Raw genomic sequence first — 17,197 nt, 5'->3', positions numbered from 1 at the left:
TCTTCACAAGACAGCATGCATCAGCAGAAGATGTATAACTGCACACTGTGCGTTACCACTTCTGTGAGCGCTCCACAGAGTGAAGGCACCACTCTACGAACTGTCCTAAATGGAAAAGTTTGCAGTGGTAGAAGAAAAAAATAAAGCTCCCATCAGGGAATTTTAGGTGCTTGGGATCAAGGCCAACAAATCTTCCTGACTCATCCATTATCTTCCTGGTTTTGCACTCGTTCTGAAAAATAGTGTGTTTTCCATCCCAAATTGTATTTCTTCATGCACCCACTTTAAAGTCCCAAGATTCCCTCACAGTATGCACAGCAGATCTGAATCCATGAAACAGATACTTCAGAAGAGATTGTAATCTCATATTTGCACTATTAAAGTGCTGGCTGCAAAATTTTTGGATTAATGCATCACATTTTTGGGCACATGACTAAACTCATTCTATTCTGCCTGTCAACACAGAGAAGAATTGCTACAGAGTGGAGAAATGAAGGCAGGTCAGCTCTGGGTACTTGCATCCCTGGATTGCTAGTGCTTTGCGAGTATTTGATTCGGCAGTAATCATCCAGGTATCCAAAGCTGTTCTGTTATACAACCCGAAACTGTTGCCAGTGAAGGCAGAGGAAATACCGCATACCATTACTGGAAAGATCTTTTAGTAAGGTGGTACAATATGAAAGAGTCTGATATAGGCCACCCTTACATTACCTTCTAGATGAGGAAAGAAAAAGCCATGTATTTCTCCAGTTATGCAAACACTGGCAGATAACCAAGTAAGCCGAACTTGGTTAATTTGGTCAGTCAAATTTCACAGGGATAACATTTAAGAATAAAATAATATAGACTGCGTATCAAGTTATAAATTGTGAAAAGCTTTCATGCAGCTGTTCAGGGATTGTTCATTTGGGAGCTCACATCCCTATCTTCTCAGAGTAAATGAATCATGAGTTCACAAAGTAGTGTTTTACTGTCCACATGTAAAAAATACACCTAAAAAAGTGCATCTGAAGCACTGCCTAAGCACCTCAGGCAGCATCAAACATTGATGTATGTGAATTCACAATCATCTTATTGTACCTTCATCAGTCATGTCAAATAATAAGACACACCAGCTTCCTAAAAGGGGGAGAAAATAACTCTGTTCGTAGTTACGTCATGTTGTATGTTCTCCATGTTACACTGGAGTATGTGACTTTATTTTCCCTTTACCTGAAGACCTGCAGGAAATGTCACTGAAAAGCATATCACTCAGACTTGGGTATTGCCTATTCCGAACTTACCTTCAGAGCAGGTTCAGAAACCACTCTCTGCTTTCTGAACATTTGGGTAGCTCCAAGAACATATCTTCTCCTTGCTGACTTTTCCCTTTCTTTGTCATTAACAACCTTTTAGCCCCCTTCCCCTGGGCTGTCCTCAAGGGCAATGAAAGGCAACACAGTATACAGCTGGAGGAAGTCAGTCGATACTGAAAGTTAAATGTCAAATCTTCATAAAAATACAAACACTTATTATTTGCTTCCTATTCATGCAGTGGCATTCACCACAGTGAGAATAGGATATGTACTTTTCAAATTCTCTAGCTCTGAGGGGTGCTAGATAAGTATAAGGATAGCGCAGCCAAGATTGCTAAATTTATTACAGGAGCCTGTGATCCCAATAGTATATTGCTAATAACAGTGCCAAATATCCAAAGGCAGCTGCTCTTTAGAGGTTATCCAGTCCTGTATGCTCCCTCACGGAATACTGCAGAGCAATAAGCAAAGGCATATTATACCAGTGGGAGAAGCAAGCTGCTCTTCTTAGATATAGACGGGCAACAAACATCCAATATTTCTTTGAAAAATCAAGGAAAACTGTGCCAGAGGACAAAAAGGGCATCCGTGCCAAAAGAAACCAGAATCTCTGCAAACTAAAAGTGTCTTTGCTGCTGCAAGAACGTTGAGCCAGCCCACGCTAACTGCCCTATTCCATTAATGCATTCGAACTCCTTCTTCAGTCTAAGCACAGCTTATAAACAATTTGTTTTCCATTCACAGCCCCAGACTTCAAAAATAAAAGATTTCTATGGACTGAAAAATCCCAACATTCTCCTATAAGTTTGCTACCACATTTTTGCAAATTCATGCTGTCTGAATTCCAAGGTGCTTACAATCAATCTTTCTTATTTTATTCTGCATTTAGGTTGAAGGCTTAGGTCTTGGGTGGAATGTTCCTCATTTTCAACTTTCAGTGCATCGAATATTTCCATTATTTTAGCAACATTTTCTTTCTTTTTAATATTTTTCCAGTGCCTGCAGCAAAACCTTATGCTACAGCCTATATTTCAAAGCCTTATTTGATCGCTGAGACTACCCTGTCAATTCTTCTACATTAGTACTGGCGCATCCTCTTAAAATAAACCATCTGCTAAAGGCAAATTCCTTTGTTGCCTGCCTGGGCACACTCCTCAGCCGTTCCCATGACAGAGACAGGGAAAAGGCTAGATGGAGAATTATTTGGAATGGTGGAGAATGTTTAAAAAAGCAATATTTTACTCGAGTGATAAATGACACAATCCTGAGCACCCACCAGGACTTCTAGAGAGCAAAGAAAAAAAGTTGGTAAAAGCAGACCTTGACAGGGCGATGATGACATTTTGCAACTGTTGTTGAAGGACTGTCTGTTTAGGGTCAGGCCCTGCTCTTCGAGATGCTGGCTACTGGCAGAGGCGGTATAATTTGACAGGCAGAGTTTAGTCACTAAAACTCTAAAATTTATGTAGAGAACATGCAGACAAAACCTGGCCTTAACCAGTAAAATTTTGTATATAAAATGCAATGTGCATGCATGTGCATATATATATATAAAATACACATATATGTATATTTTTATATAATTTATATAGACAGATATGCACAACAGCATCTGGATAGTGGCAAATAACCTTGAGCATGGCTGAGTTTTAAAAGAGGTATTCTGCAGCTGTTCAGGAACTCACATTCTCATCTCTCTGTGTAACTAAAAAGACCTTCTTCCAAGCATAAAGAAAGAAATACAACCCAGTGCTGGGAAATACCCACTTTCAGAGTGATCTGGTAGCAACTGGAGTATCTAAGTCACAGTTATAGAATACTTAATTTAATATTTCTTCTATCATAATTTGAGAAAAAAAATTAATTCAAAGACCTTCTAACGAGGCCAAATGCATTTCAGGATCTTGCCCAGCTTGCCTCTCTGCTTCTCCTTTAATGTTCCACTAAGCGCGTCTTCGGGTTTATCAAAACAAAACTGAGTATGGCTGCAACATTCCCAGACATTGTCTGCATCGTTTACAAATAAATCTTTACCTGTTCCTCTGGAAAACTCCAGAAGTACCTCCATACCAAGTTGGCCTGTCTGACTGGCACGCTGCTTGGTGAGAATACCAACAGATGGGCACTTTAATAGAATCCCACTTAGTGAAAGGCTCGTTGCTTAAAAACTCTTGAAAACCTGAAGACCTTAATTTTAACTGTGGCTATTGTCTTTGTGCATAAGTTATGATGATATTCTGATTCTTCATGTAGATCAATTCCCAGATTTCAGGAAGAAAATATTCTTCTGTTCATTTCAGTGCCCAAACAAGTTTTAAGTGTGTGAGGAATACTAATATTGCCATCCTTAGCCAGAAGGGCTCCTGCAATATTGCCGGGCACAGACCAAGGGATCCTGTTTCTGAGACAGTAACAGAAGGTAAGTGCCTGAAGGTCACGGGAAACATTTTCCATTGGAAAAAATGGAAAAGTAGCAAGAAAGACTTCTGACCCACCAAAGACTGCATGCTGAGGCTAACTGTACCTGCATTATAGGATCATTATTATTTCCTTGAAATTACTATATCTTTGTAGACTTGCCAATAGTGCCCACATTTAGACATTTATTTCATGACAGAAAATTCCAAGCAGCTTTTGCAAACGAAAACAACACTTTTTTTCTTAATAATAAAAACCAAATTTTAAAGACCTTTAGAATTAGTAGCTCATAAATTCTAGTTTCCAAGGGGAAACAGTTCTGGTAAGGCAAAAAACTTGGCAAAAGCCGAAAAAAAACCCCAAAACACCAACAACCTAATAAAAATATTAAAACAGACATGCTACTAGAATTCTCAGGATATACATTCTAGCGATATATTTGAAAAGCCATTCATACTGACACTCCTGTTATTTGCTATTTTTAAGCACAAGGCTGAGAGCCTGCAACAGAAATTGTTGCAGTCTTTGCTTCCTCTTATATAGCCAGCCTGCCTCTCTTCCAGCACAACAGTGGAGAAAGGTCAAACAAATAAGATCTATCAATAACAGGAAAACAGATTGAACAATATAATCCCAACCTCTAGTCTAGAAATAAATCACTGAAGAATTTCTGGCATGAAAGATAAATGCACTTCGACTCAAAACCAGTTTAGATTCACTCACATAGAATTCTTTTGGACAGAAACAATTATTTACTACAGAAATATTTAATGCCTGACAAAATGTTAAGGTATCTATCTATAACAAGAAACCTTGATTTTCAGAAAAAAAAAAGATTAGTATTTACCTAAAGAAGCTTATACTTATATGAACATTATTGTTTTCCCTGAGTCATCCCATCAAATTGCTTTAATACAACGTTGATCATCATGTGGATGCTACAGAAACCAGTTCAGGAATTAAGACATACAAGGGAGGTCCCAGAGGTGCCTCAAGATCGGAGATAGTGGTCATTCTCAGTCACCCCCCTGCTTCCCTGGATCCCTGGGCTGGCTGAAGGACGAACAATTGGACCCTCATCCTGCTTGGGGCTCCAGAGGACTGGAAGGCAACTGCATGTGCACTCTAATATTGAGACTGAATACATTCCGCTAGCATCCTATACAACCGTGCAAAAGGGATCTGATATTATATAATTTAAAGAGAAACTACACAGTGGCCTACATATCTCTCGGCATTTTCTTAAGAAACGAGAGACCTGACAAGTCACGACCATACGCCAAGTATGATGGTATTGAAGTAATCAACCAAGTATTACTCTAATAAATGCCAAAGAGTATTTCAGTACAGCCCCACCTGCCCCAATTCATAATGCCATTCTGAGAAGAAATAAAAGTAACCTAAAAACCACCCATGCTCACTCAAAAATACATTTCTAATTAAAATTAAATGTAAACCCAGTCGCTAGTATAATGACTATTGCGGAGTTAATATCCTTGGCAGATTTAAACTGGAGTGTTGAGTTTATTCCGAAATCGGTCTGAATCAATTCAGAAACACAAATCAAGGTCAATCACAATTTAGAATTTAGCAAATTAAATTACTTGTTCATTTATGGTTAACATCCTTAGGTTAATCTTAAGGCTGCATAACCTTCACCTAGTATTATGCTCGAGACTTAATAATTTGACTTGACATTTAGAATAGTTCTTACATAGAACTTCGGGTTTGTTTTTAAATAAAAAACAAGATGACATAATAAACAATGCAAAAATATACTCCTCTCTCCCAGAGGAGCGGTAATCTTGAATCAAAAGCCTGCAGTTTTTTCTCTTTCCAACAGTATTCAAAAGTTGTTCCAATTCAAATATTATACATATTTTATTTTATTACAAAAAAAAGTTTTTTTCCTATATTTAAAACTATTAGCTTTACAAGTTCAAACCATTAATATGTATTTTTCTGCATTGTTTTCTATGTATTCAACAAATAAAATACTAAAGAAAAAATGTGAAGTACTTTCATTAACTGTAAAATGTGTTAATTGGTTAAATAGAACAAATATTTTTTTATCATTTAAGCTACCTTAGGTAAGTCAAACTGGCCAAAACTGGCTCTACTGTATAAGGTCAGTGCTGTGCTCATATATCCATTAATAAATGAAATTATTGTTATGATAAATGAGCCACAGTACAACAAAAATATTGGGAAGCCAAGTCTAAGATACTATAGCAGATCTAATTCTCGGAAACAGCTGCATAACAACCACACTTCTCTGAACAGTAACAAATTAAGGGCATCCACAAGACTCCAGCTGTGCTAATGAATTCTTCCTTCCACATCTACAGAGATGATCAAAATACCTGCAGGACTTTTTAAAGAATGTCAGTGTTCTTATGTCTCCATCCTAAGAAATAACTCCGATATATTTCATTTGTGTTATTATTCATTTATCATTTTACCAGTTTTACAGACATATTCAAATTAAAATACTCAGCAGGAAAAATCAAGACAAACGAAAGTTTAAAACCAGGACAACCTTATTTTTAAATAAAAATTTAAGAAAAATAAATATCAAACTACGGAATAACATCCACCACTTCAGAAGCCATTTACAAGGCAATTCAAAGGGAAGATGAGCTTGGGTTAAATAAATAGAAACTGCAATAAACCCGTGCTCTTCATACAGACTAGATAGCCTGGCTCAGCAATACACTCTAGGAAGCAGGTGAGCAGTGTAGCACAGTAGCCTGCTTTGATCACTAGATTTTTTTCACTAGGGGAAGCGGGGCTGATCACAGCAACAATTACCCAACGTACTGGTAAGGATATTTCCGACAACAAATTGATTCCTCAGCCTGCCGCACGCTTTAAAACTCTACCAGCAAGACTGGGGAAGCGAAATAAGGGTGTTGTCACAAACATCCACGAAAGTTAAATCACTGAAGCCTCTGAACAGCTTGAAACTTCATTACAAATTATAAAGCAGGTGAAACTCCTAGTAACAACAGCCACAGCAAAATAAGTTTGGGGACGCTCAACCCCCAGCTGCTGCCCGAGCACCCCCTTGCACACAGAGCATCCCCAATCACCCATCCTGCTAACGAGAGCAGGCAGGCGCAGAGAGAACACGGAGTATCTACATCTCCTCTGCAAGAGAGCTTACAAGCCACCATACCCATTCAATGGCACAATACTTACAAAATTAAAGTTACAGGTGAACATGTGCCTCCACTATCTAAAAAACGGCACTCATGCGTTAGCTAATTCGCGCTTTCTGATTATCGCTTCTTTCGTTGTCTCTTCCATTTTGTCATGCATTCCACACTGCTTTATTCAGACACCCCTTCGTACTTAGCTGCCCCCCTTTTCTCCCCTTTCGGGTAACCTCCTACCCTACTGTGTTACTTTAGTACTTTACACACTGACACCCACTGCCCTCCAAAAGGGGCAGCATGCGGCCACTCCAGCCAAATTCACTTCACGGCGAGAAGAGACAAAACAATGCAGACAAAACAACAATTTTCGGAGAAAAAGGTAAGACAAGAATGGAAAAGTGGGGGGAAAGAAGAAAAAAAAGACTCAGCATTTTTATAACATTTTGCAAAATGATTCCTTGGAATTCCACCCCGATGCAAGCGGAAATACGCTGGAGATCATCTGCTTCACCGTGGCTGTAAGTCACCTGAGAAGTTGCTGTGTGCACGTTTACCGAGAGCAGGCTCGCACCAGCTGCCTCCAGAAAACATGCAGAACTTGTTCATATTGTAAATAACTGCAGTGCTCTGATTTCCAAGGACACCTCCTTTGTCCAGAAAGGCTGATTTTAGCAGGAAAGTGTTATCTCCTCATTCCTTTAAACATATAGTTTTGGAGATGCTGCTTTTCGTAATTTCTCAAGTTCAATCAAAGAGTTACAATACCAAAAATGAAAAAGACATCTTAGACATTCCATCTCCATTAAAGTTCACGAAATGAGCACAAAATATCAGCACGGTCTCGCAGGGAAAGAGTATCTCTCTATCTACGCCTGGCAGGGGTGGTCAACGTTTGTAATGCCATGAGTCATGTACAGAATCTGTCCTAGGGCCAGCAACCACAGGATCCATCCGAATGCCTCGGGGCTGTCACACAGGCTCCCAGGGCAGTTCACACACTAACGAGGACGACGACTCCCAGGTGGCCCCAGTGCTCTATCACGTAGGGACGCCCCAAACACAGCTGCATCCCACCGCGACCTTCAGAAGCCCTAGCACCGGTGCAGCACTCGAACAGCTTGAGAGCCATATGCAGCTAAAGAATCAAAGGTTAGTCACATCTTACCTATTGTTATAAATAGATCGCAAGATCCTTGAGAGTAAACGCTTTGTGTTTGCACAATGCCTCACACCACAAAATCCTTGTCGATGAATCAGACTCAGAAGTGCTACTGCTATGCAGGGTAGCTTGTGCAAAGCCAGACTTCTTTTCAGTGTAATAAGCATTAAAATATGGATGTAATGAACATTAGTACGACAAGCTCATTCTACAAGGTAGCATGTATTCCACATCTTTCTCCAAGAGCTGATAACCACATTCTTTCTCTTTTCTCCCAAGTTTTCTGCAATGTGGAGGAGTTCTGCAATGTCTCTGGGTTGCAGACAACCATTTACCACTATTCAACAAAAAATACAGAGAATTTTAATTTTTTTTTAATACATGCCACTAAAGCTGAGTATTTCAAGGGCTAATATCTGGGGAGGCGTAGCATGACGATACTCCTTTAAAGAACTGTAGGGCAATAAAACAGGTTTTACTTACTTTGCGGGAAAAGGTCCTAATCTGAGTAAGTGGTAGGACTAATACATGGAGAGGATTAAAGAAAAGAAAAAGGATACAAGAAGTTGAAGACGGATGCACATTTTAAGGCAGCTGCTGTACTATCACCCTGTGGCTTAACATTATTTCACTGCTTTATCTTCTTGCTTGCTGTCTTAGCAGAATGGTAATGAGAGGCATCACTATTACAAACCCCAGTATCATCCACTTAAGACAGCGGAGGAATCACCAAGAAATAAACCCCAGATTTTGTCAGGAATCCTGCAGACTCCCACCACTTATAATCAGGGAAAGTTTATACCTCCTGAAAGGATATTAAGGATACTCAACGTGAGCCAGCTATGGGGTGGCAACACAGGTCTGCAGTGCACCAACCAGGAGTCGTGCGCTCGGAGGGTCTCTCACAAACACCCAAGGCTTGCACTGAGCCACTGCAGCAGCAGCCCATCCAGCAATGAGGGCTTATAGGCAAAGCCTCTCCAACATTCTTAGGTACATCATCCACGTTAAGAGCCACAGGTATAACTAAAAGCCATTAATGTTACAAACTTCAGATTTTATTAACCGTGGTAAACAAGAAACTTGGCAGCATCACCTCGTCACAGCCACCCCCCGAAGGCACCCATGGTAGTCCCTCCGAGTCACTCCTCAGCCTCTGCTCATGTTTTACACGTGCAATAGGATCTTCAGTGTTTATTCCCTCCCTTGCAAACAACAACCTCTTTTTTTTTTATTTCAATAAACTTCCCAGCTTAATACGGTTCCCACAACTCATCCCCTGCCATAGCTGAAGCCACAGTATAGCAGTTAATACAGTATTTTCACGTCTTGAATTTTTGTATGTCCACATTGCATGGAAATCCAGAACTTTCCCACTGGGGACACATTTCTTCACACTTGGAGAAAAGAAAGCATAACTTATTTTTTATGTCTTTCTGCTGTTAGGATTTGTCCTCAGTAAGAATTTGCTTGCTGACAGGGAACAAAATGTTTACATTGGTAATGCACATAGGCATTACTTGTTTTAAAGTGATATCAGTAACATACAGAATTATTAATGGATCTCAATCTCATTACATGATGAAGAAAACCAACAGCTCACTGGACACTCAAATTACTTGGAGTTTGTCAGCACATCAGTTATCCATATATTTCAATATGAAACTTTTCACCTTTGTTGTGCCTAGAATGGATATACCACAACATAAAACAGTTGTAAAGAGAAAGTTTTAGAAAGATCTTTCCCCTAATTTTGTAGAATTTCTCACTTCTACTAAATATTTTATTTTCAATTTTATTCTAACTGCCAGTGCCTGAGCTTTCTTACTAGAAAAAGGTGCTTAACATGAAAAAGATTCAGTTCTGGTAGCACTCTGGAAAGATTTAGGCATCTGAATTTCCTTAATTATTTCTTCAGATGTATTTTTAATCACAACTTTAAAACAATATAAGTACCATAATACAATACCAAGAAATATTTCAGTGTGATTCTAAATTATGTAGCACCAAGAAAATCCATTTTATAACAGATTTGTGTGCTTAGCTGTTTAAACTTGTATCATCCTTTAACATTAGACCTCAGCACAAAAAGTGAGCTTCCTTTCCTGATCCTAATTATCAATACTTAGCTATTGTTGTATGAATTTATACCTGTACATACTCTACACACTCATATGCTACAGATACAGACATGCCCCATTATTATCTGCCTCAAATCTCTTTGCAAAGGTTCTATGGCATACAAGACACTCTTTTTACCGTTGGCTATAATCTCTTTTTCTTTGAAGGCCCCAAGAGTAGAGATAGATTTAGATAAAACTCCTTAATAAGACCACACAGACGAAGACCCATATAGCACAAGCTAAAATTATTGTTTCAGTAATCTCATTCCCTAAGGGAATTTTTAGCCTTCAGTAAGGTAACAATTACTGATATCAGTGCTGTGACACCGGTTTGCATGGACACCCCAAACCCAGCTTTGAACTGGGCAGTGTGAGTTACTGCCCCCGTGTTTCCCCAGCCACGGGACTCAGCTGTGCAGCACCTGTGCTGCTGCAAACATCTGGACACCACACAGTACAGTAAACCTCAAACCCTTGCTACCCATTCCATTACCTCCTTAAGCAGCAATCAACAAGCTCTTTGTCCCAAAGACAGCACCGCAAAACTTTGAAATTAGCAACAAAACAGTACTGAGAAAAAAAAAAATACCACTTACGGCACTGTCATCATCTGTAAAACATCACACCTGATGATGCAACATAGGCAAACCACTGTTTTGCATTAGATAAAGATGTTTCCCCAAATTGCATCCGAGTTTTTCAGTTATATTGTTTATATTACAACGTAGTGCCAGGCAGTATCTCCACATCACCGTTGATTTGTACATCGTAAAGACAGCACATATTTCCTATCTACCTCTTTCATCCTCATATTTGATAGCCAGTTTATAATTTAACATATTCTTTGACATTATTTTAGTATTTCAAAACTACCTGGTATTAATTTATCAGATTGTATTTTGTTTTGGTCAAATTCCCCCCAGTTAGTTGAGAGATGTAGCTTTTAATGGTTTTTCAATGAAGAATTTTTGGAAACATACTATGTTTAGGAATAATTCGAGTATTTTGTAAACAGTATAAATAGCAGGAAATCTACCTCAATGTCCCATACTCTTTCATACTAACAATTTCTTTTCTTCCATTATTTGAATGTAAACAACTCCTCCTGAATTCATAGTTGTGTAAAATACTAAAAGCATCACCCACAAGTTCTTTGAAAACGTGATCACATTGAATTTTCCAAAACTATAAGATAAAAATATATACACCCTAACCAAAGAGGAGAAAGCAAGTATATACCAGTACTCCTTTACTGTAGTAAAATATCATCTGTGATAATAGCCTTTAAGTGCTAGAAGCACATACATCTTTCAGGAACATCAGTTTCTTTTTCTAGTACTGTATTATAGCCATATACAACTAAAATAATTTTGTGAGTTTTGTAAAAAATAGTGTATGTTACTTTAAATGCAACTCCAATATAAACAAAGAATTTGAAAACGTATTTCGTTTTTTGTATTTACTGTTTCCAGTTAATTTCTTCACCTTATGCAGGCGGCAATACTAAAATCTGACATCAAAATTTATATCTAATGGTTGCTGAAGAACAAAAACATAGTTATGAATCACTAATTACACAAGCAATATCACTGTTCTTAACACTTGGCTGTGTAGAGCTGCAATTACAACATCATTAAGTACAATACCTTTTCTAATTCTGACAGAGATAAACGCAATGCAGGAGGGACAACCACTTTATTAGCAAGATTCTCTTAACTTCATATAGGATAAACATAAAAGATATGGTACTTACAGTGAATTCACAGAAATCAATGCTATCAAGACTTTTGCTTCTGTGTATTCTCCCTTTTATTCTTCGTAAAGAGGGCTTTCCCTGACTTACACTACAGGTAGCACCATTGGGATTTTCAGAAGATGGAGTTACCCTGTCAAATAAAAAGAGCCACATATCAGACAAAGAATACATGTTTTTATTGAATACGCTTGGTTAAAGTAAAAAAATTACAAAGGAAAAAGCATTGCCATGCTACACAAAGAAGCAATGCCATTCCAAGCTTTAGCTTTCAATCAGTAAGTGCCAAAATAAGACCACAAAAGTATGCAGAAATATAGCTCTCATCAAGTCCACCGCCTCCTTGCAGATTTAGTAAAAAATTTATCATAGTCATCATTTTTGTATTAAAGTTAGAAGTATCAGAAAAAAAGACAGATTACAGAAAAATAACTTCTAAAAAATCAAAAAGAATATTTTTCTCTATTAATTGAGTGAAAAGCTGAGTCCTGTGATACATGTTGATGGCTGTCAGTTAAATCAGTAGGAGCCCGGCAGTATTTGGCTTTTGACCTTTTCCAGTTTGACCGTTAATGGTACTTCAGCTGTTCTAGCAATGAATAACGATGAACAATAATGGAATGAATAGGATCTGTTTAAAGTTATAGGGGTAATATATTAAGGAACTACACTTTATAAGGTCTTTCATCACATTGTAGTCTACACATAGTCCTAAGGGGAGTCCATAACTTAAACACTTTGAGTAAGCAATCCACATTTCAAGGAGCTTGTTGGAAGTTGCTAATGAGTAGAAATAAGTGGGGTTAACAATTAACCAAATGTATTAAGGTTTGTGAGGTCAATATAGTCCTCACAAAATAGTCTCTAGTCAAAATAGTCTCTAGCCAGTCTGACACCACATTAGGAGGAAAACTGCATTCCAGCAAATACACTCACCAAGAATCACATAAAAACCTAAAGTTCATAATGTGCAGATTTACACTTGTTTAATTCAATTTCTCAACTGCAGCCATAGGAGACTTCAAAAACCAGCTGAAATGAGAAATAGTATGCATCTTTTTTAATTTCCCAAGGCTTTGGCCCCAACCCAGTGTTTTTCTCTGTAACCATTAAGATTCCTCTCACAAAAAATATTTAAGTACATGTTTTCAGTTCTGTTACTTAGAATTAACAGCTTTGGTATGTACATAAATGTTTTTACAAAAGGAAAAAAAAAAAGGAAGGTAGAGATATACATATGTATCACCAAAAAAGGACACTTCATAGAGCAGGCCACATTTACACTTGAAATACAAAATTCAAAGTACAAAATACAATAATCACAGGCTGAACACACTTGTCTGATTATGAGACTCTTAAGTCTGCACAGCTTCGTGGCCAGGATAAAAGGTGCAAATGCATGTTCATAGGAGGCCAGCGAGGAGAAAAAGTTGCAATCACCAAACTTGAAAATGAGAATAGATCTTTTCAAATCTCTTATTCAATTTATAAAGATAAAGCCCTTCATGTTTTGGTTGAATTACTGTGATTATCAAAGCAGTATTTTGTTTTCAGATGCCTGAGTTTTTTGGTTTTTACACATGTGAACATCTTGATAATACAGTTATCTGCTTCAGATGTTCTTTTCCCTTTGGGTTAATTTACTGCCAACTTTTAACTGCAAGGATAAATAAAAATTTCTAACTGAAAACATAACTATAATATTCAGACATTTTAATTACATTATAAACTTCCTGCTGAAACCGTACTATATTTTCGGGTATAATTATATATGGACTAAATTCTGAGAAACATGCCTGGCTGCTACAGTAACATATGTGTTCACAGAACAGAAAATCCAAAAATGCTACAGATTCCCTGCTAAAATGTCTTAAAGAATTACCAGGAGAAATTTCCAAAGACAGACAATTGCTCAGTCTCAACTCTTGTTCCAGAGACAGAGAGTGACATTTACAGCGATAGTACATTTCTATTGCACCAATGTATCCTCCGTTATCACGCTCTCCAAACAGCTCTGATAAAGTTAATCCAAATGTACGCAGCTGTACATATTCTGAGTCTGCAGAGAAATCCATTGTTTCAGTAGAGCTAGAGGTCTGTATATATTGTCTTTTCAGAAAAATCTTTGAGGGCTGCCTATTTCATTACTTATCACTTGGGTCAATAAATCTCCATGTGCACCTATGGCAACTGAAGTGGTCGGTACGTTAGACTCCTTCCTTACACTTAATAGAAAATTTTTTAAACAGCCGTAAGCTGCATTGCGCTTTTCTTAATTTTGAACTATATTTCAAACCACTTATTCTAGGGCTTTACCTATAAATGTGCATTTCTTTAAATTGCAAGTCTTTTAATGTTTTTCTGACACTGAGAAGCCTTTATAAAAAATAAAATATGAAAAATCATATGTGAAAGAAAACAAGTAAAAATAATGGGCTAATCAAAGTTACATAGTTTTAACAAAGAACTAAACTAATTATATGTTTTGAAGGACCTTCCACTTGGGAGCTGCACCCTTTAAAGCCAGTTGAAAAAATGAACTTGCTGCCTCTGGAATCCATCCATCATTGCATTCTGCTGGAGAATAAATTAGGCTATTACTTGGTTAGCATCTGAGACGCAGAAAAATGCTTTTAAAATCACATTTAACTTCCAAAAATATAATTTTATGGGAAGAAATATCACAACTGAAAGATTCCCTTCAACCTCTTATAAAATCATTAATTTCGAGGTGTCTGTACAGGATAATAAAGCAGTATTTAACCAACCAAAGAAAAAACCAATCAATATCATTACTGACAATCTGGAAGTTTTGCACTCTATTGCGCACCAAAGGAAGGGTTTGAGGCAAGATATCCATATTTACAGAATTATGGGGGTTTGACTCTATGGTTGATAAGGAAACTTTGGGACAAGTGCAATGAAATTAAACATCAGCTTTCTCAGTGCCTCTGCTACTGTTTTAGCAAAGAGAGGCAATAACAGACCTGGGACAGACTGGGATCTATTTCACCCCGTCTTCTCAGAATGCTGGATGCAGCAGTGAAACTCCCCACAATCCATTTCCAGTAACACTCGCGCTGAACTGCAACAGGGATTCTTTCAAGTACTAGAAATTTCCACAAGGAATATAACTCAAGAAGTAAGACTGTAAAGTTGCAAGATAAACATGAGTGTCAGCTTCACTGAGTGCAAATTCATGAGACAAGGCCCAAAGTGTTTGAGTTTGACTTGAAACTAAATTATTCAAAAATACGAAAAACAACTTTTGAAAGTCCTTCTCACTCTTGAATCTTGCTTTGTGTTCTCAAACTGTTCATTGTAATCAGAGAAAAACCATTTATTCTTTTTAAACGAATACTAAAACGATAACACAACATACCATGGTTCTTTGGCATCGGAACTTCAAGTTTAAAAAAACTAATTATCTGTGAAGTTTACCACATCTGATTATCTCCTTTCATCTTTTATTTGTATTGCTTAATTATAGATAATTAATCAGTGAATTGCTAAGTCATCAGCTGTAGTACAGGCATGAGGCGTATACAGGAATTACCACAGGTTAAAGCAGAAAGATTTGTAAGAGCCCTTTTAAAATGTCTGCAGCTCATCAACTACTTCAAGGTAAGTACTCTTGAACTAAAGCCTAAGAAAGGGATGTTCAAGGCAGCCTAGAGCTTTACAAAGTAGAATATAGCATGAAAATCTTCGAAGGTAGTGAACAATTCCGGATGCCTTGTTTGAAATGAGCTGTTTCTTTCAATGAATATGTTCAATATTCTGGAAACATAAAACCTTTCTAATGGAGCTCATCACGGGAATCCTTAATTAAGGCACCCCAATTCGTTAAATTTGGAAATTATAGTCAAGTAAAATTGAACCATTTTGTAAATCCTACCTGGAGCCCGAGGCCCTTATTTATTATCCACAATTCTTAAAACAGTTTCATTGACCTTGACTGGTTCCTGATCATATATCACATTACATAACAATGACTCTAAATTATTTCTCTGGTCTGTAAAATCAGCAAAAACTAACTTAAACTTTCAGCATCTGTGTTGCACTGACAAACCTGGTAGCCTAACAAAATACTACACAACAGTGACTTCAAAGTGCAGCATCACATCAAGGGCTAATGACTTAATACACATCATAACATAATTAGATGGAATGTATACAACATAACAGTTTTTATTAATAAAAACTGTATTTATATTCTAGTTGCATATAATTACTATTTATAACAGCCTTCAATATTACCGAACATGGTTTTGTAGTTAAATTTTGTCTGAAATGACTAATTAATGTCATGTTAGTTTCTAGACAGACCAGTTATACTGAACATCTTTTAAGAACTTAAAAAATTCTCTTTGTGTTTAGTGATTAGAGTTCTGAATAGTTTTATAAGAGACAACATCAGAATATTAAAAAAACAGCTCTTGAAATGACAAGAGTATTTGTTTTCTGAGTGTAGTATTAATGCTAGAGTTTATGCAGCAAGGACAAGTTTTGACAGCTACAGAGCCTCAACAAGGCTTATAATGGTGACAACTTCTTAGAAACTTCTATCTCTAGTAGTTACACAGATGTCAGTTGAGAGATGTATAAAATTTCCATATTACATGTCCTCCCATATAAAGACAGCCTCCCTCAACACCAGAGAAAGCGAGGACGTCAGCCGGACTCAGCTGCATGTGATCAGCCTTCTGGCTCAAACACAAGTGTGGAAGAGCTGGAACTTACTCCCACTGATCAGACTGGGAGACCTAACAGTTATAGTTGTTCAATTTGAAACAATGACTGGTAACACCAAGCAGCCAGCAGCTACGGTAAATTCTTGTGCACCTCTGCAAAAATCTTCACTTCCAAGCACAATACCCTGCCTTCATCAGAGGGAAAAAAAAAAAAAAAAAAAAGGTATTAAATTGCAACATGAATAAATCCTTACCATGGGCTAAACTCAAATTATTACCCCCGATATTAACAGGAACCAGTAAAAAAAATGGAAAACATCCAGTCTGGTGATCTGTATTTTTCCACATAGTTCTGTAGAGACACCCAAGAGGTTCACTCTTTGATGCTTTCTTTCTCCTATGCTAAAGTGACATTTTCCATTATTTGATTATTCTAAATATGACTCTACTTAGAACATAAACAAACAATGGCACTTCTCTCCCTAGGGATGGGCATCCTTCATTATAAGCCCGGACTTCTACATCCAAGCCCCAGCCTGAATACAAAGACTCTGAGTCAACAAAGCTTTTAGATTGTTGCTTAATTCCAGACACGCT

At 37.5% G+C, this 17,197-nt stretch overlaps 1 protein-coding gene across 4 annotated transcripts in view; it reads right to left on the bottom strand.

The window, feature by feature from the left end:
- The window catches only part of TJP1 (tight junction protein 1), a 196,012-nt gene that overhangs the window by 142,058 nt on the left and 36,757 nt on the right, over positions 1 to 17,197 (bottom strand). For all 4 annotated transcript variants that reach the window (XM_074155814.1, XM_074155816.1, XM_074155815.1 and 1 more), the window contains one exon: positions 11,907 to 12,039. In XM_074155814.1, the coding sequence (XP_074011915.1) occupies positions 11,907 to 12,039 (133 nt within the window). The remainder of the gene's footprint in view (positions 1 to 11,906; positions 12,040 to 17,197) is intronic.

Source organism: Numenius arquata, chromosome 11, assembly GCF_964106895.1.
Source record: "Numenius arquata chromosome 11, bNumArq3.hap1.1, whole genome shotgun sequence".
NCBI lineage: Eukaryota > Metazoa > Chordata > Aves > Charadriiformes > Scolopacidae > Numenius > Numenius arquata.
The sequence above is the reverse complement of the archived record's forward strand: the minus strand, read 5'-3'. Positions and strand labels throughout refer to the sequence as shown.